Source organism: Liolophura sinensis, chromosome 6 (assembly GCF_032854445.1).
Source record: "Liolophura sinensis isolate JHLJ2023 chromosome 6, CUHK_Ljap_v2, whole genome shotgun sequence".
Lineage (NCBI taxonomy): Eukaryota > Metazoa > Mollusca > Polyplacophora > Chitonida > Chitonidae > Liolophura > Liolophura sinensis.
The window spans coordinates 12329996-12356571 of NC_088300.1; the positions used below are offsets into that span (position 1 = coordinate 12329996).

The 26576-nt window shown below is 38.5% G+C and overlaps 1 protein-coding gene across 1 annotated transcript in view; it reads right to left on the bottom strand.

Annotated features, from left to right (window-relative positions):
- Nucleotides 1-387: 387 nt before the first annotated feature.
- The window catches only part of LOC135466902 (UDP-GalNAc:beta-1,3-N-acetylgalactosaminyltransferase 2-like), a 215209-nt gene continuing 189020 nt past the window's right edge, over nt 388-26576 (bottom strand). Inside the window, exons 7-13 of the mRNA XM_064744655.1 lie at nt 14743-14853; nt 12325-12394; nt 11172-11355; nt 9728-9856; nt 3454-3613; nt 1410-1466; nt 388-796 (exon numbers count right to left, since the gene is read on the bottom strand). Coding sequence (XP_064600725.1) covers nt 638-796; nt 1410-1466; nt 3454-3613; nt 9728-9856; nt 11172-11355; nt 12325-12394; nt 14743-14853 — 870 coding nt within the window. The 3' untranslated portion in view covers nt 388-637. The remainder of the gene's footprint in view (nt 797-1409; nt 1467-3453; nt 3614-9727; nt 9857-11171; nt 11356-12324; nt 12395-14742; nt 14854-26576) is intronic.

A 26576-nucleotide genomic window follows, 5' to 3' on the forward strand; every position in this document is an offset into this window, starting at 1 on the left:
AAAAGGTTGAAGAATTACAGTAATGTGCCAACATAAATCCTGGATACAGTCCAAGTTGTCTTTACATAAACAACCTTCTCTTGATATAAACAACCTTCTCTTGACATAATCAACCTTCAGTGTAAATCATGAGAGACCTAACCCACCACATATATTCTTGTGCGATCAGTCTTACCCACACGATACCTGGACAATAATTGATATTTGGTTTTTATTCTTGATTCAGTGCCTATATATTTGTTTCATGAGACTCTGAACCTTTAAATAGGCATTCTTTATTTCATGAATATATATATATCTTTTGATAAAAAACAAAGCTCTGGCAATGCAGAAAAACAAGGTAATGAAAAACAAAATAGAAATGTTAGTCTCAGAGGTAATATGTAACAGAAATTAATGGATTTTCAGTATGAATTAAACATAATGTCAAAGTCAGAACTGAAACATGAAGGGATGTAGTACTCACAAATTTTTATTTCAATCCTTGAATACAGAACAAATCCCGGTCAGCAGTGTCTAAGAGGTGACAATGTTTCCCACAACTATGTCTATTCACAGTTTTTCTCCTCATCTGGCAAGATGCCACAGACTTGGCACATCACTTAAAGCAATTGATAACGTCTAACTTAAGAAAATATCATAAGTTGCTGTCAGAGTGTGAAGGTTTATTATCACAGTAACAGAAATTCCCACAGGTCTGTTGGTTTGTCCACATCCTGCGAATATCTCCAGGGCTTAGTTGAGAAATAGCTAATGAGGTGGCTACACATGTGTCATCACACTGCCAACGACTGTCCTGTAAACATAAAAATATTACCATCTATCTTCTAATTCCTTCTTATTCACTTTTATAAAGCCTTATTTCTGATAATGCAGTATTCATGACATACCCTAAATTTTCACCCTTTTCAATCACCTCTACAGAACTTTTTGAGAGAACAGGAAGTAGAGAAATAATTTGCACTGTTTTATGAAGCTTGCATCTTAAGTTAGATGAGCAAATTATTTTTAGCATCATTTTAATTGTATGCATAATGTCCCCTGGAAAAGGGGCTTTAGAGGTCCAAAAACTTGAAGATTTACAGCATATACTTGAAACATTTATCTTCTAGTCATAATGAAACACAGAAACAGGTGCTAATTCACACAACTGTTATGACATCTTCTCTCAGGATTTTGTCATTCAGCACCCAGCCCCTTCATTAAATGAATGCTCCATGCTTAAAAGATAGGAGATCAAGGTTAAAAGATAGATCTCAAAAATCTGACCGACAGACCAACCAACTTTTGGAGCTGCATAGTTGCAGGCACACAGCTTCAACTAAGAAAGTGAATAAAATATTATTGACAGAAAAGCTAAGCAAGACATCACATTATTAAATTAGGTTAATTTATTATTGACACCTTACCTCTATATATGCCACTCCAATAGCTGATAGCCAAATACCCATTGACACGTCTTCTCCCTGCACACCAATTTTTTGAATAATTTTAAACAATGTTTTAACACATAAAGTAAATTTGTGGGATTATAGTCCAAAAAAGAGAGTTCAAACTGTAAGTGCATGTGTACATAGGCAGAACACGGTGAAATGAGTCTGCAAATATATTTAATTCGTCTTTGATCGGCCTTTGGAGGCTAGTAGTTATAAGTAAAACAACGCTTTCAATAACAACTTCTAGGTTTTTGTACTAGGTGGCAACGTTTTTATCTTGATTCTAAGACTATATATAAGACTATATATACAATCAGTGAAGGTCAAGAACATAAATGGATAGTTCCAAAGAAAGAATGTTATACTACAGAAGGATTAGCACCTATATAAGGTGACAGCTAAAGTGTGACACTAGGTGTGAACGATCAGTACATGGAGAGGGAAGGAAGATTATCTCCTGCCATTGTTAAAGTCTGTAAGTCGTGTGACATTTGCTGGTCGAAGGCATTTGGTAGGCAACTTCCAGGGTCTCCATTCATTTCCTATCTTGGACTACCTCTTTAGTCGACAGAAGTATGCCTATCTGAATACAGTTCTCCAGAATCTCCTCAGAATTCAACTTGTCAAACTTTCAATTAAAATTCAATGGTAAAGTTTGCATAATGTGGTTTTATTTTTGAAAACATAAATTTGCAGCAGTTAATTCCACGTTATTTTCTTTCCCTTTTGCATGACACAAGGGAGCTCACTTTAGATTTTAAAACTTTTCTGAGTTATGTCCCTTACTCCACATGCTGAATCACCAGAATTACAGCTTTCACCTCTCCGAGATAGCGGACAAGAAAATGTAAGTTATCAAGTTACTTGAGCACTACAAATTTATAACCATGGCAATTTCCATACATTATAAACAGTCAGCAAAATTCAAATTTGTAGATTTCAGTTTTTAATCAACATTCAAACTCTTTCCCTCCCATTGCTTAGAGCATACAAGTAACCATTGCCATTGACTTGAGCTGCCTTCACAAAGTGAGATTGTCAAGTTTCCTAGCGAAATGAAATTTGGACTGACCTGAGCTAGATCATGTGATTGTAGTATTCAACAAATCACACCATCTGAATGTTGCTTAAAAACAAAAAACAACAAAAAAAACAACAAAAAGAACAGTCTTCCCTATCCCAGTCCGACATGGCAACCATAAAAAAACTTTGAAAAACAACTGATAGTATCTGGCCCATATGCTCACTCCACTTTGCCCAGGTTAATCTCTGCACAGACACATCACATCTTCAGATTAACACACATATACAGACAAGTTTGCTTGCTGTGGATTCTCCTGAGAAATGCACAAGTTCCTTTCTGAAGTTTTTCATTTGGCTCTGTAAATTACTTATTTATTTATTTGATTGGTGTTTTACGCCGTACTCAAGAATATTTTGCTTATACGACAGCAGCAAGCATAATAGTGGGAGAAAACTGAGGGGAGTCCAGGGGAAACCTACGACCCTCTGCAGGTAGAAGGCAAACCTTCCCACGTATGGCCGGAGAGGAAGCTTTGTAAATTACAGATGTGAAATTTCCTCCAATGTGAAATACTTGTATTGGTTCAGTAAGTATTATGAGGTTAACTGCTTCCGTGGCATTTTAGTTTCCAACTTAGTTTGGGTATAGACTTTCTCTTCGGCGAAAGTGTAGAACGTTTACTTTTTGGGTTTACTCGATATGCGTGAATATGTACCCGTTCGCATTCTCGGGACGAAGTGGCGACTGACCCAATTCATTTATTTGATTGGTGTTTTATGCCTTACTGAAAAATATTTCACTTATATGACGGCGGACACCATCATGGTGGGACCAACATGGTATAAGTCAAACACTCTTGTGTATGACATTAAATACTAATCAGTTGTATAAATCAAAAAAGTGTAAAAACCAACAAATTAACCATATATATCAGATTTGTATGTGGAGGACACTAGACGGAGAGAGATGCAATATTAAAAATGTCCTGCATACCTGAAACAAATGCAGGTGTCCCACATTTTCTGCCAACCACTTGCTGACATCATCAGATACAACATTCCCTGTACCGCAGGCAAACTTCGGGTACACATCAGCTGTGAATGTATTCTCCTTCCATTTCCCATGTCGCTCCACAAACCACTGATCACGAAAACTGTAAATACAAGTACGTTTGTAACAAGTAAATGTAAACTAATTTTACCAAAAAAAAAAATCAACATACATGTACCCCTCACCATTCCTTCACCAACTCAAACTTCTAATATTTGGCAACAAATTACATACCTCTCCATATCAAAATGTAAATATGAATACCAAATCTCCGTAGCCTTCAATTTAGACCCCATTTAGAAAGCATTTGAAACACGGCATTCTTAGAACACGGCAACAGTGCCATCCTAAAAGATTAAAAAAAGATCTACCCTAATTCCTCAATCTTTTCAAATACAAAAGAGCAGCTTTCAGTGCAATTTATGCACCTTATTAACTTGATTTTTTTTTAAATTCCGAGAGCCGGGTTAGTCTATTATAAAGGTTAACAAAAAATATAATGTTATTTGACTGAAGAGAATGATGTCCACATGCAGAGTAGGCAAGCTTGAATAAACATTTCCAGTAAAGTCAGGTGTGCAAGTTAAACTCATTTACCCCTCGTATTCCTGAGACACGTTAAATATGGCTGCATAACGTCTGGTTTTTATGATAACTGCCATGTTGAAAGCATTATGGGAACAAGAGTTCAGGTGAACACAACATATGCCCAACAATGTATAAAAGAATACCAGCAACACCGTGGTGAGTATAACCCCTAAGTGGAATCTTCATGGGTGTTGATAGAGCGTCCGCTTCAGGACCAGTAGATCCAGGATCAATCCTTGATCGAGTCACACCTAAGACTTTAAAAGAGGAAGTTGTAACTTCCTCGCTTGGCGTTCAGCATGAAGGGGATAGTGCAATGACTGGTTGACCCGTATCAGTATAATGGCTTGAGCGGGGGCGGCTTACTTGCCTTTGGTAAGTCGTCTCAGTGAAGTAGCACTAGATAAAAGAGCAGTGGAAATCCATCCTGCTACAAGGAGGCACATTACACATACATGCACCCTAAGGATTCCTTCGTCGTCATATGACTGAAAAATTGTTGAGTACAACGTTAAACCCCAAGCACTCACTCACTCACTCATGGGTGTTGATGATAGGTATGTGTTTATCATGACAACTGTGCAAGTGTCTAACACAAATAAAAACTTTATGTGGAACACAGTTGGAGTTGTATCAAGGACACGAAATCATTTCTATTTATATTGTATATATAAGGAAAACACCTACCGGTTACCATGACAACCACAGAAAGGGACAAATGTAAGTCATGACACATTATCCCCTGTGTATTTATGTACTCACCAAAAATTAAACCTCTGCGTGGAAAACAGTTGGAATTGCAGCCCGGACACGAAATCATATCTATTTATATAGTATATATCAGGAAAATGGCTATCTGGTTACCATGACAACTGCAAAAATGGACAAATGTGAGTTGCAACACATCATCATCTGTTTATATATGTATCCACCAAAAATTCTACCTGGAAAACAGCTGGAGTTATACCCCGAACATGAAATCATATCTATCTTCATAGTATATATAAGGAAAAAGGCTATCTGGTTACCATGACAACTGTGAAAATGGACATATTTGAGTATCGACACAACGTCATCTGTGTATCTATGTACCCACCAAAAATGAAAAAATGTCAAAAACTATTGGAGTTACAGCCCAGACATGAATATGGACAAACAAACAGACGGACAAAATCGCTACTACATAACACGCTCTGCCTAATGGCGAGAGCGTATAAAAATAGTAAAAAGTGTCAACTGCTCTAGAATCTAAAATTTATCCACACTGAATGCTTCTGATTTTCATTAATTATCATTAATCTTGAACAGCGTTTTTTCTCTCTGCAACTCCAAACTGTAAGAGCCAAAAATGGAAGAGATGACCGAGTTCAGCTTTCCCATATCCTAGCAGCCACAATCTAATCTGCAACCGGCTCACTCTCAGTTTCACATGATTTAGGCCTAGTTCAAAGTAAATTCATGTTTTTTCCATGGAAAGGGTTTACTTCACACTTGCCAGACAATTGTTAGTCAAAAGCACTGCTGTTTTAATTTTATTAAGGTATAAATAGCACACACCATACATTCATCTCATTGGCCATATAGGCTAATTATAGGCCCACAACAGTGATACCATATAACAAAAATGTCAAAAACGTATTGTTTGTTTTTCACTTATACTACTATGCCATTTTCACTACTTAAGTAAAGGTGAAATGTCAGAATTTCCGCCACTGATAATAGGGACACTTCACGGTATCAAATACCACTTTTGTCACAGCTTTGATATTTCACAACCAGACACCCTGCTGTCAACAAAGAAACATTTTGTTTTATGGCGTTCCAAACCAAGCTCAGTGGGATGACGCAGCATTACAAATTTATTCATCTTTAACATACCTACGTCCCGCAAGAAGGCACAACATCACAAAATACGTTGACGTATGTTTTCTTGCGATGACATTGTCATACTGTAAATAAGGAATAAATTATTGCATGGCGAATGTTGAACATCATAAACATTTTTCGAGTGTAAGATGGAAATGATGACCCATTTCACATTTTACCTCTCACTTGAAAAAAAATTTATGATACTCAACCCTTTCTGTATAATATCCTCTATTTATTATCTGCATTTCTCCATGTTTAAAACTTCTAAAATTAAAAGCTGTTAAAGCTGGGTCTTGTTTTACTTTCTATCTTGATTATGTTAATAATTTTTTTTTCACTTTACACATTATGAGATGATCAGGTAGTTATAATTTCAATAATAGGTTTTTGATGTATATATGTCTGATTTATACCACAGTCAGCATGGTCAGAGGATGCAACGCCCTCTCTGTAAACTCTTGTTTATGGCATATTCTGCAAAGTTAATTTATGTGGTACCTCTTGATAATTAAATTCTTTTTTAACTTTGGCTGTTATAGAGAGGTGTGGGGTTGGGGGGTGGGGGTGGCCTGCACAAGTGTTTTCCTCTTATATGTTGTCCATTCATTTAATGGGTAACTGAAACTACTTGGTACAGCCTGGAAAAAAACATTTACATGTACAATACCATTACCTGCCTACATGTACCTCAAACATTATATTGCAGATTATGCCTGCAAAACGTTACTTATCAATTGCAAGTCTATCAGAAAGCCTTTTACAGGCTTTGCAGCATATTTTTTTTCTTCATAGTACACATATGCTGTATGTGTATATCTTGAAATGAACATTAACATGCAAAGGGTATCACATTTTCCTTGTAGCTGCAAACAAGGACGTTAACCACTGTTGATGTTAAACATTAAAGCCAGAAAAAGAGTATCACCCACACAAGTTCAAGACACAAGGCCATATAGGTCTATAGGAGGTGGTACTTTAACACAGGTGTTGCTGGTATCATATCACACCCTATAACAAATTAAGATTTCAAAGTATAGAACCTATGTGTTCACTAATGGGCTTACTTCATTCATCACCACATGCATGTACTAGAAATCTAGCCAGAAATCTCAATGGCTTGTTTTTATTTTCAAATGGTAACCTTTTCCCACCCTGCCTCATGTTACTTATGACTGCTGTAGAAAGTGAGACTGATGGAACAGCCAATTAAAAGTGATAGGCTCTTCCCTGACTATACACAGCCCCATATATTCAGAATAGAACCACATGCAGCACATGCAGTAATACAAATTCTTTGTTTTGTATAAGTGTTTCAGCTCCTATAGGCTTATATAGAGCCTAAATGTTGATAACAGACCACTTATTAATGTGCCTCAGAGAGATATATGTAGGCCTATACACTACATTAGGTCTGCGACTTTGCCTATTTCATATTATTGTTCACACAAGTTCAGAGGACAAAGTTAACTCATTGGTGACCAAGAATACCAATGTTTTTGGTATGAGGTCCTACACAAGCTCTACAGCCTGCCATTTGTTTACACCATAATATGGGGAATCTCAAAAAGTCTTATATACCTCTAAGTAAACATGATATTTCCCATAATTCCAGCACAATCCGCTTTGAACAGCAAATGGGGATATTTCTTACAATACCCTTTCAAAATTCATATGGCGATATTTCGTTTAATCTTCTTCTAATTAATATCAAATGGTCAGTTGGTTAGCACGCTACTGCAGCGTAATGACCCAGAAGCCTCTCACCAATGCGGTCGCTCTGAGTTCAAGTCCAGCTCATGCTGGCTTCCTCTCAGGCCGTGGGAAAGTCTTCCAGCAACCTGCAGATGGTCGTAGGTTTCCTCAGGGCTCTGCCCGGTTTCCTCCTATCATTATGCTGGCTGCCATATAAGTGAAATATTCTTGAGTATGACGTAAAACACCAATAAAATAAATAAATAAATAAATAAATAAATATCAAACGGGAATATTTCCTACAATTCACTATCAACATCAAATGAGGATATTTTCTACAATTCCATGCAGACATATATCCCACAATTCTCTGCACATATGCTCAGTCTATTTCAGGGATTATATTCAATTTCGTTAACACAGCTTTGGTAATGAACATCTCAGCAGTGTCTAATAACAAACTTGCATGCAGCCAATTTTCGGTTCTGGGATATTCCCTTGATTTGCATACAAAGGGGTCATCTCTGAAGAATTGTTGTTTGGGGGGTGGGTAGGTGTGGAGGTAGTACAGAGTGCAGAAAAGATCATTGCAAAGCCACGGGAGGATTAACTGATAATGGCTTCAATTTATCCACACCCCAAGCATTGGACAATCGTGAGTTGGCACGCTGGAACGTCATTACTCTAACTAAATGTTTGCCGAGTTCAGTCATTAACCAATACTGGCAGAGAGAAATGCTGAGTATACACTGACAATTACAACCTTTTCTGCCAGCTTTATTGTTCTGGACCACATCATAACCCATTTAGCAGGGAAGTGTTTACAGTAGCTGACTGATGAGGTACAGAATATATGCACACCCAAAGAATTCACAAAGGCTGCGGTCAGATGGTCAAACGTTCCCATAGTCAGCTGGCTAATAATTCAGAACTGGTTAAATATTGGTTTTATCTGGCCATTAGTCCAGGATAAATGAATCCGAAGCCTCGTGAAGCAGCAACAAGATAATTTAATCATCCTCCTCAGCAATCAGCTGTTCTCTTATAACAGTCCATGTACTTGCACGTACCAACAGACAACTAGGATGACGGTCAAGGTAAAGTAGCCCTAGGTGTAACCTTTCCAATACTTGTAATAAACATGTTTTTTTTTTTTTTAAAGAATAACATACACATACATATGTATGCTTGGGTTTTTTTCATCGACAATTTTTCTGCCATATGATGTCACTCATGCATCATGCCAAAGCCACCAGGCACATTATACTACCACCGTGCTCAACAGTCATGTTTCTCTACTTTAACCCATCAGTGCATTATGAGACAGGCAGCAACAAGCACCATTTTATCACAGCCCAAGCCAGGTTTCAAAGTATGAAAAAAGCACTCTTTATCTTTCATGGCAGCTAATCTCAAAACTTTATTTATTTATTTAACTGGCGTTTTACACAGTGCTCAAGAATATTTCACTTATACGATGGCAGCCAGTATTATGGTGGACAATGTCCAAAAATTTAATGGAACACCTCTTCACGTTCAATGCAGACTTGGAGCCAGTCTGAACTGACCGTTTTTCCCCTGACAGGCATGAGTAATGCGCTACTAGTTTTCCCACATTAAAATGGCAGAATTGAACACAGTTTAGGCCCTTATTATTTTAAAGGTTACCCACTGAAACAGTTTACAGAAATCAAAGCTCATATGTTTTTCCTTTTGACAGATTCTTGCTTAAAAAACAATGATCAAACTTTTAATATCAAATCAAAAACCTACAGATTATTGTATTTCACCTCAATGTTCCCTCAAAATGTTATTTGATGCCATTACGTATGTTTTTCTTTAAGAATTAATCAAAAGTCACAAAAAATATTAAGTGGCCCCATAAGGTGGATGAATCAATCTGAATCAAAACAGAATCAATCAGAATCAAAACAGTATCAAGCTAAATATGCAACTGGAAAACTGTTAAACTTAATGTAATTAAATAAGTTTAACACATGTAACGAAAAAATTACAAGATATTTATGATCACCTGTTAGATTTGGATTCATTCCGCCTGAACACCTACCTGCTCCACCAGACTTTGGCCACCTTTGTCTTGTTTAAGAGCTGTAACCCTTGTAGCACATTTCTCACGTTCACAACACAGTCATCATCAGTCTTCATCACAAAATACTGATGGCTTTGCTTTTGTAATCTACCAATTCAACAACCAGATAAGACAGCTCATACAACAGACTCTCATAATTACAAAATGCAACAAAAAAAAATGTAACAAGAAAAAACAATTTCAGCCACAGTGCTCAAAATACACAAGAATACACAAAAATGGCACGAAATCAGACCACTATGTCAGGATTGCCTTCACTGATAAAAATTACATTTCACTCTGTTACATATCACTTTTGTTATAACATTCTGACATTCTCACCCAAACGCCATGGTATCAACGAAAAGAAATTTATTTTACTTTTTTTCTATTTTGAGTTCAGCCAAAACTTCAGTCAACTTTAACATTCCTTGCTCACACAACAAGACATGATGTCATACAAGACATACTTATTCTCACACCATTTTATGACATAACCGGCTTCATAGATAAAACTGCTGGAACAAATTAATGATCATTGTTTTGTACAAATGACAAACTACATGGTCACCTAATGGTGCATGAAACAGCGTCATATATTTCACACATATTCTCAAACAAATAGCATCCATCAGCTCTGGCCATCATTGCCAAACTTTACTGTTCCTGTATTATTATGAATAACATTAATGAGTTGCACTTCTGGGTTAAAATCAATACACACAATAGCTCTCTAAAACAATGCTTTGGAAGGGCATCAACCAATTAGATTTTGTGAACTGTTTATTTTTTGTTCCTAACTGCACGAGCATAAAACTAATGTAACCCAAGTTCCAGCTCAGTGAATTTTGTATAGAGGCTGTCATCACTCCTGACAAAGGTAAATGAAGGTGAGCATTGATTAATCTGGCATCTCAATTATGTTCTCCTCACCTTTGCACAGGCAACATAAATTTTAGTCTGCTTTTTATGTGCAAACTACCTCAAAATAGGTCCAAAAAAAAAAAACTGAAACTGAAAACCCATCCTTTTTTATTTTGTGCAGCCTCCCATCTTTATATCATTTTCCTTCTTTTTCTAGGCTTTCTCCTCATGTAAATATGTCTTCAGCAGGAAAAATTACCTGGATAGTCCACATTTTTCCACATAAACAATAATTAAAATTTCTGTAACCTTCCTGACATAAAATGCTACAGAGTTTGTGGAAATGGAGATCACTTGCATGTCCTCTTTCTTGTCTTCAGTATGAACTACAAGGTGACAAGCACATGTATGGCTGGAGAAAATCTTACACCAGAGACATTAATTTCTCACCCACTACTCGATATTTATTACATTAATTGTACTGCCTTTTCTACTTCTATCTACTGAATCATATATAAACCAAAACAACACAAATGCGAATTTGTTGTGAATATTTTACCTGTGATGAAAGTGTAAGAGTTTTGCTGGCAAGTTACGATAAGAATCGATGGTGTCCACCAGCATAATGTCACCAAACTCCTCAATCTCCGCAGTTATCTTTTTGCTCTCCTGTCTTATTCTTTCTGCCCACCTGTCAAACCGTGTGTCTCTGCTGGAAATGTGCTTCTCCAACCCAATTTTATCTGGAATCAATAATCATTCTTTTTCAATAAACCTTCAGTCTGCTGAATACCATTTCTGTAACAGAGTCTTAATAAAGCAAAAAACATAAGAATCTGAGATTTTTTTAAGGCAAAAGAAGATTTCCTTTTTTTTTCATGTTCTAACTCACTCAACCCATTCTCAAGATTATTTCAGTAATAAGAGAGATGTGGTAAAGTGTATGACGAGAAAACTCGGAAAGCTCCTGTAGCCCTATGGTACCTGACAATAACAGCTTGTTCTACACACATGCAAGGCAATAGACAACCTTAGACAGACTCCAGGGAAGACACACAGAGATTAAAGTATGTTACAACCAATTCCAAAATTTAAGTCTTTCTCATTTGTCACCATCCTCGAATATGTACCCTAAACTCTGATCAAACTGGACCATTAAATTACAACTTAATCTGCAATTTGAAAACACAGTTGATAGGATTTAGAATACTAAAATCAACTGTTCCCTAAAAGACACATATAAACTTTACATACATTATAAAATAACCTGTCACACAATGTTTCTCTAATATGCTAAATCATTCAATATGTTTGTAGTTGAAAGCGTTCAGGATGTAGGGTACGCACAAGAAAAATATTTCAGATTTTGTTAATTGTACTGGACACAGTACCAAGTGATGACAAAGTCAACTACCCATTTGAACAGTTGAGATCAGTTAACAGCTGTCATTAGAATGCATCAGTTTTGCTTGATAACTTGTCTTCCGGGATGCTGTAGTGCCCCAAGCATGGTTTCTTGTACAGGATGAAAGCAATATATGTTTGTACCTGTGTTGTAGCAGGGAAAGAAAATGAGCTCACGGGTCCACATAACAATCATACACGGCACTGTAACCTTTACATGTACCTTCAGGAAACATCAACTATAACACCAATTTGACGGAAAGTACCATCTTAAAAAGACAAAGATTTAATAAACACCACCATCTTACCATGAATAGAAAACATGAAAGTGACCATGGAAGCATTGTTACAATCATCAAAGGAGAGCAAACATTCCTCCTGAAATGAGAAAACAAGCACGCATTACAATCAAATTACACACATGAAGCCATGACGAATACAAAAATTACAATCTATAAATAGACTGAATGCAAGTAAAATGAAACTTGAAATATGTGCTGCACTAACCATTCAGATACTTTAACTCTGGCAAAACTGACATTTGTGATTAAGAGAAACCTTCCTATGTGAAATAGAAAGGTCTTCAGAACAGTTGGTCAATAAGTGAAATACTCTTCAGTATGGTGTAAAGCAGCAATTTAATAAATCAATAGAACAAATTTTGTCACCCCCAAGCAAGTCAAAATAATTTTTTGACCCACATAATACCTGACCATTTCTTAGATTAAAGTTTGAAAGTTAAGTACTGGTGTAATAATACACAAAATGCCCAAATGCCTCTTATTTCATATTGAAATGATCATTATCAGCACTATCAATTCACGGGGGAGGAGAGGCGAGGGCAAGGAGGGAGGGGAGTGTGGGTGGGTTGGGGGAGGCTTCTGTCTGCCCAGTGAGTTGTCATGGTTTCCATGAGGCAATTTCAGGGTAGTAATGTAAGAAAAAGACTAGAAACTCTTCACATCTACATTAAGCAGAATCATTGGATGATTAACAGGAACTATATGGGCAATTTTAAGACAAACCATAGTACTGCTGGACTGAACACAGAACTCTGTACTGCTGGACTTAAGACAGAACACAGTACTGCTGGACTGAATACAGAACTCTGTATTGATGGACTTAAGACAAACCATAGTACTGCTGGACTGAAGACAGAACTCTGTATTGTTGAACTAAAGACAAAACACAGTATTGCTCGACTGAAGACAGAACTCTGTATTGATGGACTTAAGACAAAACACAGTACTGCTGGACTGAACACAGAACTCTGTATTGATGGACTTAAGACAAAACACAGTACTGCTGGACTGAAAACAGAACTCTGTATTGATGGACTTAAGACAAAACACAGTACTGCTGGACTGAAGACAGAACTCTGTATTGATGGACTAAAGACAAAACACAGTACTGCTGCACTGAAGACAGAACTCTGTATTGATGGACTTAAGACAAAACACAGTACTGCTGGACTGAAAACAGAACTCTGTATTGATGGACTTAAGACAAAACACAGTACTGCTGGACTGAAAACAGAACTCTGTATTGTTGGACTTAAGACAAAACACAGTACTGCTGGACTGAAAACAGAACTCTGTATTGATGGACTAAAGACAAAACACAGTACTGCTGGACTGAAAACAGAACTCTGTATTGATGGACTAAAGACAAAACACAGTACTGCTGGACTGAAGACAGAACTCTGTATTGATGGACTAAAGACAAAACACAGTACTGCTGGACTGAAGACAGAACTCTGTATTGATGGACTAAAGACAAAACACAGTACTGCTGGACTGAACACAGAACTCTGTATTGATGGACTAAAGACAAAACACAGTACTGCTGGACTGAACACAGAACTCTGTATTGATGGACTTAGTATTCAGTCCTATTTTCGAACTTTCTATACTTTCTTCGTTCTTTGGAAGTTTGTGCTAAAGGCCGTTTTGGGAATTGGCTTTGCAATTATAGGCTTGGAATGTCCATCTTGGTTGACGGCTGGTACATGAATGTCTGTTTCGACGTATAAATTAAGTCAGAACTGAACTGTTGGACTTCTGACAAACCTCTGTATAACAGGCCTTTGGACAGGACTCGGCTCATTACATCATGCTCTCCTTATGTCCAATCCACCAAACAAAAGTAAATTTAGGCAGTGGAGCACATAAGCATTTACACATGTCTATCCAGTTTTTTTCATGAAAGCTTGTGTCCACATGGGCCCTTAGACCTCCAAGCATTTGAATTACTGATCAGCCCAAAACACACGTATCTGAAATATTTCTCACAAGTTTATCATTTCTGTTCTTGTCAATGTGTGCATGATGCTTTCATCCTCTGCTAGATGCACAGTCCAGATGCTTAAATTGATAAAGCAATGGGACATGCACAATGCAAAGAATCCTGTAGCCATCAACTAATGTCAGATCAGTTGTGGTGGGTTGCAATGGTCGATAGGCAAAGGCTTAAAGGTTAAAAAACACAGTTTGTCAGGTGCTCCAAGGTATTCCTCAAAGAAAGTGCACCAAAATATGTGCCTCAAAATACACGTATTAATAATACATTGATCATGTTACTAAAGCGATATATCAACAAAATAGCTGTTTCAAACAGTGATTTTTATCAGAGCAATGGCTAGTTTCTCCGAAATGTTTAAGATGAGTGATATGCCGCTCTCCCAGAATTTGCTCATGTCCCAGACTGTACACATGTTAGATCTGTACCGGATCAATGTGAATCACTCCTCCTGCAGTGTTCAGCTCTGCTACATGTCCAGTGATCTCTATCTCATCAATGTCACAGCTACAGGACATAGAAACTCTGCCTTCAAAGCCCTGAAACAAATGAGGTATTCCACATATTATAATAGCCTGCAGTCAAATTGGAACAAATTAACAAAATATCATACACTGTACTCATAAATACACCTTGGCCATTAAATGACATATAATTCCCCGCAGTCATAATGGAACAAATTAACAAAAAACCATACAATGCTCTGATAAATACCCTGTGGTGATTATTTGATATATCATTCTGTGCAGTCAAAATGGAGAAATTTAAAAAAAAAATGTACAATGCACTTAAAATATACTCAGCCAAATTAGCTGGAAAACAGATATTATTTCAGTGGCATTATGGCAATTTTAAAAAATTCAAAAATTTATTTATTTATTTGATTGGTGTTTTACGCTGTACTCAAGAATATTTCACTTATACGACGGTGGCCAGCATTATGGTGGGTGGAAACCGGGCAGAGCCCGGGGGAAACCCACGGCCATCTGCAGGTTGCTGACAGACCTTCCCACGTACGGACGGAGAGGTAGCCAGCATTAGCTGGACTCAGAGCGACCGCATTGGTGAGAGACTCCTGGGTCATTACGCTGCGTTAGCGCGCTAACCAACTGAGCCATGGAGGCCCCTTCTTCACAAATTTAACAAATAATATCATTTCTATATAATATAACTCTAAATAATTTGCAAACCTAAATGACCTTGAAGAAAAGGTCAAGGTTGCTGAAATTTACTTTGTTTCCTTTGTCTTTATCAGTTTTCATCAGTTTAACAGGTTGAATGAACCTTAGGTGGCCATGCAGTGCCTACACCACAAACCTTTGGTGGGCATATGTGATGCAACTAACAATAAATGTAAGGGTACATGGGCGCAAAGACAATGATCTTTAACCAAGATCATCTGAGGCCACCTAAACAATTCTAAGAGCACTGCTGACCACTCATTTCCAGGAATCTGCCAGTCTGAGTCTGGTAGTGAGCCAACACCTTGTGTGTCTTAGAAATTCAGACCCACAGATCTAAACCACTCGGCCATGACCTCACATTTTCTTCTTGCCTCTATTTTAACAGTGTTTAATAGGAAAAGTCTTTCTATCTTACTGTATTTCATTTATTCATTTCACTGGTGTTTTGTGCCATACTCTCAAGAATATTTCACTTATACCATTGCAACCAGCATAATATGTGGGAGGAAACCGAACAGAGCCTGGGTGGAAACCCACTATCATCTGCAGGTTGCTGGCAGACCTACCTTCACAAGGTTATACAGTTTACGTTTGGTAAGCCTAACTTCAAAAATCCAAGACAGAGGATCTTATCAAGTAACTGAAGAAATGGCTGAACAGTAGGTTGAAGGGACCAAATTCTCTTCATAGTAAACTGTACATACGGCTTATTTTACAGGATGGTCCTCTTTATGTATTTTCAGGAAATAATATGTTCGCAAACCCTTTACATAATTTACCTTTACTGCTGTGACAATGTAGGCCAACATTGCGATATTAAATTACAAGTAAGTGCTAGTGTAATAGGAGTTTGGTAAATGTGACATGTGCCAATGTGTGAAGGGAGAGAGCCTTCGGAAAGAAGTGAACACATCAATTAGGATTGTCAGTACAATATAACACTGACTCATGAGAATATGATTTTTTTTACAATGCCAATTTTGACCTCCTGGTAACAGCATCACATACACCCGTTCTTTCCCACAGGTATTCGTGGATACCTCATTTAAGTCAATAGCTTTATGCACAATATGGGTTGTGATGATGCATTATGAACAAGCTATGACACAAGTATAGCACTCCTTTCAGGCAAACCTGATCTTCTAGATGTTCAAAATAGTAATTTGTTTACTTATTTGATTGGTGTTTTCTGCCAAACTCACTCACACAAAGGTATCCCATATTAAGCTAAGAGGAAACCCAAAAACTTGATTCTAGACAGACTTTTCTTAATGAAATGTAGAAAAGAACAAGAAATCACCCAAAAACCGAAGGGAGTTTGGCAAATTCCACAACACACATATAATTTTCAACAAAAAATTGATTCTAATTTCACCCGTGTTAACAACATGAACCCATCCCACCCCCAATTATCCTTTCCTTTTTCAACTTGCATGATTTAGCTTCTTGTCAACAAGGGTGTCTTATTTTACCAGGCTTGTCCTGTACATGTATAAGATAATCATACCGGCAAGAAAACAAGGGGAGAGAACTCCTCTCACATTAGTGAGGAAAATTCTATCATGGCATAAATTTCTAAATAAACAGATCTAATTGAACAGACATTTTCAAACAATTATGGCAAAATTATATAGTTATTAAGAATGATGGAGCTGATCATTTGTAATTAAACCAAATATTTGTCAGAGACAAACGCTTACATAAAGTACAGAGACTTGGGTCCTTATTGTTGAATGATGTGGCATGGTTTTATTGTGAACGTCATCTTGGGTACTTCAGATCTACAAGATACTAGACTTTGCACGAATGTTAACGGGGAATATTTTCCTGGACATTCCAAAGTGAAGAGAACCGAAGGAAGTTGTCATCGGCACTGGCTACATTTGTCCGCTAATAATACACTTGTAACAAGATGCAGTGTGCTCACTTAATTCACAGCTAATATGATTCTGATGCACAGATCATTTCCTCCAACTCATCTATACGTACAAATTTACATCTTCTGCTAAAGGCTTGTCAGCAGGCAGTGAATTAGTACAGGATGTCAAGAAAGCGGCAGAAATTTTCAGACTCTAATTGAATCAAACAATCTGCCCACAAACTACAATTTCCTTCGCAGTTCATCATCCCTGGTAAATCCATTCACCACATTTTAACCTACCATGTCATACAATCACCGAAACTGCTAATATGTAAGGTTACATGTACATCAAGGTTAATAAAGTTTTAATTTATCTTTTTGGTATTATGAATTATTTATTTGTTTATTTGATTGATGTTTTACGCTGTACTCAAGAATATTTCACTTATAGGATGGTTGCCAGCATTATGGTGGGAGGAAACCGGGCAGAGCCTGGGGGAAACCCAAGACCATCCGCAGGTTGTTGACAGACCATCCCACATATGGCCGGAGAGAAAGCCAGCATGAGCTGAACTTGAACTTACAGCGACCGCATTGGTGAGAGACTCCTGGGTCATTACGCCAAACTAGCGCGTTAACCAACTGCGCCACAGAGGCCCCTTATTATGAATTAAGATGTTCATTTAACATACTGCCATCTTAGAACCAAGTGTTTTCATCCATATTTGAAACTGTTACACGTCACAATGAATATACACTGTCGGAATTTCAAAATATTCTACACCAATAATACACTCATGTACACCTAAAAGATCTTTAACAAATGCATAAAAACAACATTAGCAGATCGAGCCGGGAACGGGAAAGGGTTAATGTGCCTGTGTGCCCACTACAACCACTCATTCACTATGGTCACCATTTACCTATCTACATTCACTTCTGTGGCTTGTGGGCTGCTATGTAGAAGCCATATACATCACTCAAAATCATTCAATGTGGCTAAAAGCCCCTGTAACACAATGGCACAAAAGTGTAATAACAAGGCTGACCTGACAGCTCACAAAAAATTATGGGAATAACAACTCTTTATCCAAGAAATATACTATTTCCTCAACAGATACCTAGGCTTTAACCGTTCCAAGAAAATTTTGTCAACTTCTTTAAAGAATTTATTTCGAGCATCGAAATCGTTCTGGTGATTTTTGCACTATGTCTTAATTCACCCCTCAAACAACAAAACATTCAAACACTGTGAGAACAACGACATAATATATCAAAGACTGCTGTTCAACTTCAAGGCAAAGTGCCCTTTTCATACTTACACACATGTAAATCATGTGGGCCACAATGGAGATAAATGGACAGGACACGCCATATCAAAAATGATGGATTTACTTTGTTCAATAATTTATAGCTTAAGGTACTATACAGAATACAAATCTTACTCAATGAAATAAACAAAAATATAATAACTATGTGGTGAGCATCTGACCAGCCTAATACATACTAAATCAGAATATTTAATAGCTGTAACTTTGAATTTATACATGTACAGCACTATTTGTGAGAACACCATGTTCACATGTACATGTCAATGGTGATTTAAAGGGATACAGAATCCACACTGATAGGCTGACAGTGGAGATAGGGTTTCCTGGGTTAAACACTGCTAGACTGACAGTAGAGATACGGTTTCCTAGGTTAAACACTGATAGGCCGACAGTGGAGATAGGATTTCCTGGGTTAAACACTGCTAGACTGAAAGTGGAGATAGGGTTTCCTGGGTTAAACACTGCTAGGCTGAAAGTGGAGATAGGGTTTCCTGGGTTAAACTCTGCTGGGCTGACAGTGGAGATAAGCGTTCCTGGGTTAAACACTGCTAGGCTGACAGTGGAGATAGGATTTCCTGGGTTAAACACTGCTAGGCTGACAGTAGAGATACGGTTTCCTGGGTTAAACACTGATAGGCTGACAGTGGAGATAGGATTTCCTTCGTTAAACACTGATAGGCTGACAGTGGAGATAGGCTTTCCTGTGTTAAACACTGCTAGACTGACAGTGGAGATAGGCTTTCCTGTGTTAAACACTGCTAGACTGACAGTGGAGATAGGCTTTCCTAGGTTAAACACTGCTAGACTTACACTGAAGATAGGATTTTCTGGGTTAAACAATGCTGGGCTGACAGTGGAGATACGGTTTCCTAGGTTAAACACTGCTAGACTGACAGTGGAGATAGGCTTTCCTAGGTTAAACACTGCTGGGCTGACAGTGGAGATAGGCTTTCCTGGGTTAAACACTGATAGGCTGACAGTGGAGATAGGCTTTCCTGGGTTAAACACTGCTAGGCTGACAGTGGAGATAGGGTTTCCTGGGTTAAACACTGCTGGGCTGACAGTGGAGATAGGGTTTCCTGGGTTAAACACTGATAGGCTGACAGTGGAGATAGGGTTTCCTGGGTTAAACACTGATAGGCTGACAGTGGAGATAGGGTTTCCTGGGTTAAACACTGCTGGGCTGACAGTGGAGATAGGGTTTCCTGGGTTAAACACTGATAGGCTGACAGTGGAGATAGGGTTTCCTGGGTTAAACACTGCTAGGCTGACAGTGGAGATAGGGTTTCCTGGGTTAAACACTGCTAGGCTGACAGTGGAGATAGGGTTTCCTGGGTGAAACACCGCCACCCTGGTCTGATGCTTGAATAAATCTGCCACACCTAAATTCAGCATACATGTAAACCTGGGCTTGCCTATCTTTCAGAATCCATTCTGTATCCCTTTGGCTAGTATGTAAATAGTCCAAAAAAAAAAAAAAAAAAACAAACAGGATGAAGAGCAAACGACTCTTGATCGGCAAAATAATTACCATATTGAATCTATATACATGATCATTGCAGCCATCATTATTCTGTCAAAAATGGACCAAACTGCAAGAAACTAGAACATATTCTGTAACTTGTCACAGTGATTAACATATATGTACCAAGCTTCACTAAAACGTGCTGAGCTGTTAAGAAAAGAAAGTCTGGGAAATGTATTCAATTATTATTACCGGTGAATATAATATTAACAGCATTATTATTCACATGTCATGACAACACAACCAAACTGAAAGAATCAGAATAACAGCGTCCTTGAAACAGTGTAATTATCTACACTGGTCATTGTTCTTGCAATACAACACAAGAAACATTGGCAGATTAAAACTTTCTGTACAGCCTGATAACCTTGCAGAGTTGGCCTACATTCGAGAGCTGCATTACCCGCATATCTCCTGTGATGGAACGGGGCTTATTTATTCTAATCACAGAATGGCAATGTGCTTTCTGTGACGCTTCAGTTCACATGGGAGACCATTTCCAAAAAACATTCTTTTTGGATTAGCTCATAAAAATGCATTAACCCGCAATAGATGAGGCTTAAAAACTGTTACCATAGCATAATTTTTTGTCATTATGATGAAGGAAGAGGATTATAGCTGGATCAAAGGTGGTTATAGCACAGTATAAGCAAGCCCCTTTAACTGTGAGATTCCCAGAGACTATAGCCCATATTACACCATCACATATGTCTTATTTCAAAACAAGGCCCTGCCAACTTGACTCAAAGTAGACTGAAGTACAATTCTAGGAGGTATGTTATTGTGAATTGAAGTAAGGATAGCCATTAATCATGAGTTTTTCCAGTTTAAGGTGTCGGATCAATTGGGATTGTACCTATCATGATGTATCTGTGTTTTTAAACATCCACACAAAAATCAAGTTTTGAGAAAACTGATTTTGTTGAACATCCATCAAAACAAGAATCTTGCTTTCCATGGACACTCAGTGATTTTCACCTAGGCTTCGTACGGTCGTTGCTGAAAGTCATTCATTAACTATTCACATGATTGTGGAAAATCAACAGACATCTACATGTTAGTAGTTAAACTGACCTATTTAGCATGATATTAATTCATCCTTAAAATTATGGAATACTTCAAATTACACCAACAGAATACCTAATTGAGTGGTTATCGAAATACAGTTTGGTAATGAGAAAAGACAGAAGAATATGCATGATGTTTTCTAGGCTGGTGCTCAGGCTGGATTGTATGTGACTGTGCATGCAGGTACCAATCGCATCACTGACTCCCCAAAACCTATCAGAACACGTACACATTGTACATATTTAAACCATGACTATTGAAGATTTATTGTCCTGCAAGGAGATTTCAAAAGTACATATATACATAGTTGACAGCAAATTTAAACACTAATTACGAGTTTTTTTTAACACTCCTTGAGGGCAAGTACCATCGTGGACTCAAGAAACAGCAATTAACTTTGCTTCTTGAAAGTTACATGTACACAGTTAATATGAACTTAACTACTCCCTGAATACCTAAAGAAACTCCCTGAATACCTAAAGAAACTATCTTTAGCCTCATAGGGAAGATATAACCACAAAAATTTCTTCATTATACAGGTAATTACATCCTATTTCAAGACTTTCTAACCACAACTCAAAACCAGGTTGGGATCACAGCTTAAACACTTGGTTAAACACTGATGAAATGTAGATGAATCAATTGTTTTAAGTGCAAATGCATATCTTTAAGTTGCAAAAATTTACATTTGGTGGTGCATAATATTTCCAATAAAAATGAAAGCAAAAATAATCAAGCTCTTATGTCTCCTACATGTAGAACCATAAGGTATGAGAAGACAAAGGCATTACTTCAGCTGAGTAAAAAGTTGAGTGTTAGAAGAACTATTTTTGGTGTTGCCAGTGTTTATGTCACATTTGCTTCCCACATTTAGTCAGAAAATGACTAAATTTAAATTCTTTAAAACTGAGGAAAAACTGGACATTCTGAAGCCTCCAGCTTCAAAATTTAATGAAGTCATGTTCATAAAAAGAATGTGTGTGTGAAGTTAGGAAGGCATATCTAAAAACAGTTTTTAAAAAATCGTCTCTACAAGTAACACACATCATGATACAATTGATTTGCATTCACGAATTGTGGTGGGGGTTGGGGGGGGGGGGGGGTGTTGGTGGTAGGGGCTGGGTGAGAGTGGGGTGGACAGGTCATAAAAATCCTACAACATGGTACATAATGTATCAAGACATGCAGTGAACAGGAAACAAAGTAGCAGAAGCTGGATTCAAGCCGGACAGTGACACCATCACCTTATATGTCTACAGGAAGGCGAAATTATCTGGTAATCTCTTACTGCAAATTTCCTAGATTAAGCAATGTTCCATCTCCTGTACAGAATCAGAGTTACTAATAGCCTTCTTCTGTGCACAGCTTGCCATGCAGTGTCTGCCAATGACAAGATGTTACTCAGCCAATTTTCAGGTCAAATTAGCAGGCAACATGCCTGAATATTATTCAACTGCTTTGATGAGAGCGATCAGTGTTAACAGGAGACTAATAGCTACAGTTTTTACTCGTGAAAGCGCAGGGAGGCATCCTGGTGTGAACTGACAATAGAGTGCACAAGCAAAAGTTTGTGCTGCAACACGACGATTCAAGTAGACTGCCAGGCAAATTGGATCTCTGTGGTAGATTACACGATTGTCATAGAGTTAATATAGCCAGAGGGGAAAGGCTCTCATTTGACCAGTGCAGCACTCTAATGGTTTGGACCCAATCCTCAAGCTTTCATTTTAAGAAAATTAAGAGATACTGTAACATGAAAAATACTGAGCAGTTGAAGAACAAAACAGTCATGGCAAAAGAATAAAACGAAAGCATGCAATTCAAATCTAAACTACCATCCAGGGTATCCAGGTCCACTGTCATTCAAGTAGTCTGAATATCATGGAGAATCAATCTATAATGAGTTTTCTGGTGAATGGATGGAGCTTTGGGGTTGTAGTAGTTGAGTGGGCAGGGTAGTAAGTCTGCGGTTTTGAGATCTGAAAGAATCAACATTATGAGGAGGAGAGTGAAGATTTGCATGGAGCCATGCAATTTACCCACAAAAAGTCCTTATCAAGTAGGAATTAACACGTTTGGGGCAGATTACATTTGACAGGAAATGCTCCTCATTGTGCACATGTGGATATCACTGTCCTGGTAACAAGGTAGGCTTTTTCTGTCATAATGAACTTCAACACAAAAAATGTTACCATGTGCATAAAGAATGGATTGCAATAGAATGAGTGAGTGATTACAACTGAATGCTACCTCAGGAATTTTACTAACAGTCATATTCCATTGAGAGGATTGCACAGACGACCAATCTGGGATTCTAAGAGTGGGGCTCTGTTAGAACTTGAGCGGATTTTCCTTTAACTTAACCAAAAGAGTAATAGTCAAGATCAGTGCCAGCTACATGTAGGTCATACATGGAGCATTACATTTAGAGGTCACATGGTGATGATGATGATATTAATCCCTGTTGACCTGATAACAACAAAGCTGATGGCATACATAATGTAGGCCGCCCAGGGAAGCCGTACCGCTTCACATTACATCTTCCATACCGCCAACCACAGTCATACCTTCATTGACATATGATACAGGTACATATATGTGCGTTAAGATCAGACTGCTCAGGTTGATAAACGAATTACTGACATCATCAATAGTGTACCGCTTGGAATGGTATACATGTAGCAGAGATTATAAATTTGCATATACTACCTTGTCTCAAGAGAGTTAGTTCCTGAGAAAGACCATATTACAAAATGTATATATACAGCTTCTATGGGAAGTTACACTGACCACCGAGAGCACCTGACCAGAGTGTGGCCCCGTGTTACAAATGTGTATGTACAGGGTCTCTGGGGAGTTACGCCAACCACCATGTGACCTCCTCACCAGAAAATGGTCCTCTGTTACAAAATCTATGTGGGGAGTTATACGGGCTTACATCAAGAAACCTCCTAAACAAACCATGGTCCTCTGTTACAAAATATATGTTCTGTGTTTCTGAAGAGTTATATTGACCACAAACTCCTGATCAGACTATGGTCTCTGGGAAGTTACACTGACCACCCAGACAGCACATGACCAGACCATGGCCCTCTGTTACAACATGTATGTAGAGTGTGTCTAGGGAGTTACACTGACCACCTTGAGAGGGCATGACCAGGCCATGGCCCTTTGTTACAACATGTATGTAGAGTGTCTCTGGGAAGTTACACTGACCACCCAGACAGCGCATGACCAGACCATGGCCCGTTGTTACAACATGTATGTAGAGTGTCTCTAGGGAGTTACACTGATCACCCAGAGAGCACCTGACCAGACCATGGCCCTCTGTTACAACATGTATGTAGAGTGTGTCTAGGGAGTTACACTGACCACCCAGACAGCACATGACCAGACCATGGCCCTTTGTTACAACATGTATGTAGAGTGTCTCTAGGGAGTTACACTGACCACCCAGACAGCGCATGACCAGACCGTGGCCCGTTGTTACAACATGTATGTAGAGTGTCTCTAGGGAGTTACACTGACCACCCAGGCAGCACCTGACCAGACCATGGCCCTTTGTTACAACATGTATGTAGAGTGTCTCTAGGGAGTTACACTGACCACCCAGACAGCGCATGACCAGACCATGGCCCTTTGTTACAACATGTATGTAGAGTGTCTCTAGGGAGTTACACTGACCACCCAGACAGCGCATGACCAGACCATGGCCCTCTGTTACAACATGTATGTAGAGTGTCTCTAGGGAGTTACACTGATCACCCAGACAGCGCATGACCAGACCATGGCCCTTTGTTACAACATGTATGTAGAGTGTGTCTAGGGAGTTACGCTGACCACCCAGACAGCGCATGACCAGACCATGGCCCGTTGTTACAACATGTATGTAGAGTGTCTCTAGGGAGTTACACTGACCACCCAGACAGCACCTGACCAGACCATGGCCCACTGTTACAACATGTATGTAGAGTGTCTCTAGGGAGTTACACTGACCACCCAGACAGCACATGACCAGACCATGGCCCTTTGTTACAACATGTATGTAGAGTGTCTCTAGGGAGTTACACTGACCACCCAGACAGCGCATGACCAGACCATCGCCCTCTGTTACAACATGTATGTAGAGTGTCTCTAGGGAGTTACACTGATCACCCAGACAGCGCATGACCAGACCATGGCCCTTTGTTACAACATGTATGTAGAGTGTCTCTAGGGAGTTACACTGACCACCCAGACAGCACATGACCAGACCATGGCCCTCTGTTACAACATGTATGTAGAGTGTCTCTAGGGAGTTACACTGACCACCCAGACAGCGTATGACCAGACCATGGCCCACTGTTACAACATGTATGTAGAGTGTCTCTAGGGAGTTACACTGACCACCCAGAGAGCACCTGACCAGACCATGGCCCTTTGTTACAACATGTATGTTCAGTGTCTCTGAGGAGTTATTGACCACCATGTGACCTCCTGACCAGAAAATGGTCCTCTGTTACAAAATTTTTGGGAGTGGGGAGTTATATGGGCTTACACTTACAGCATGAGAGCTCCTACACAAACCATGGTCGTCTGTTACAAAATATATGGTCTGTGTTTCTGGAGAGTTACACTGACCACAAAAAAGAACTCCTGATCAGACCATGGTCCTCCGTTATAAAATGTATGTACAGTGTATCTGGACAGTTACACTGACCATCATGAGCGCTCATAGCTAAAACCACAGGCCTCAGTTACCCTTGTGAAAGAGACGGTGAAAACTTGGGTGAATGTTTGGTAGGCAGAGGAGTAGGCAGGCAGTGAAATTGGTAACAACAATGGAATGGACTTGAACGAGTCTATCAAAAGCAGCCAAGAAGTGTAGAAGGTGTAGTGGTCACAACTGAGCCAAATACACCAGATATAACAGTCTCTGCAAGTTAACACTTTGGTGATGCAGAGGGGTTTTGGGGTTGGCTAAAAAAAAACTTTCTTACACCAAATACATCATGTCTTGTGACACATGTAGTTGTGATCAGCAAATTACAAACCTCATTCAATTGTGATAAAAGCATAATTATTCAAGCTTTATTCCAGTATTGAAGATCTTTTGTGACCCAGGCCTTGAAGGGATAGGCACCAAAAAAACATTCATGTAAAAGTGAAGAATGCTCCACATAGCACGATACTAAATATAATGACAATATCCTGAACAATTCAATTTTTGCTGTATTCTTTACAAAGCAACATGAGCTTGCGCTCTTTTTTTTTTTCCTTCAGGCAATTTGCAAATTAACTCGTCCTTTTAAAC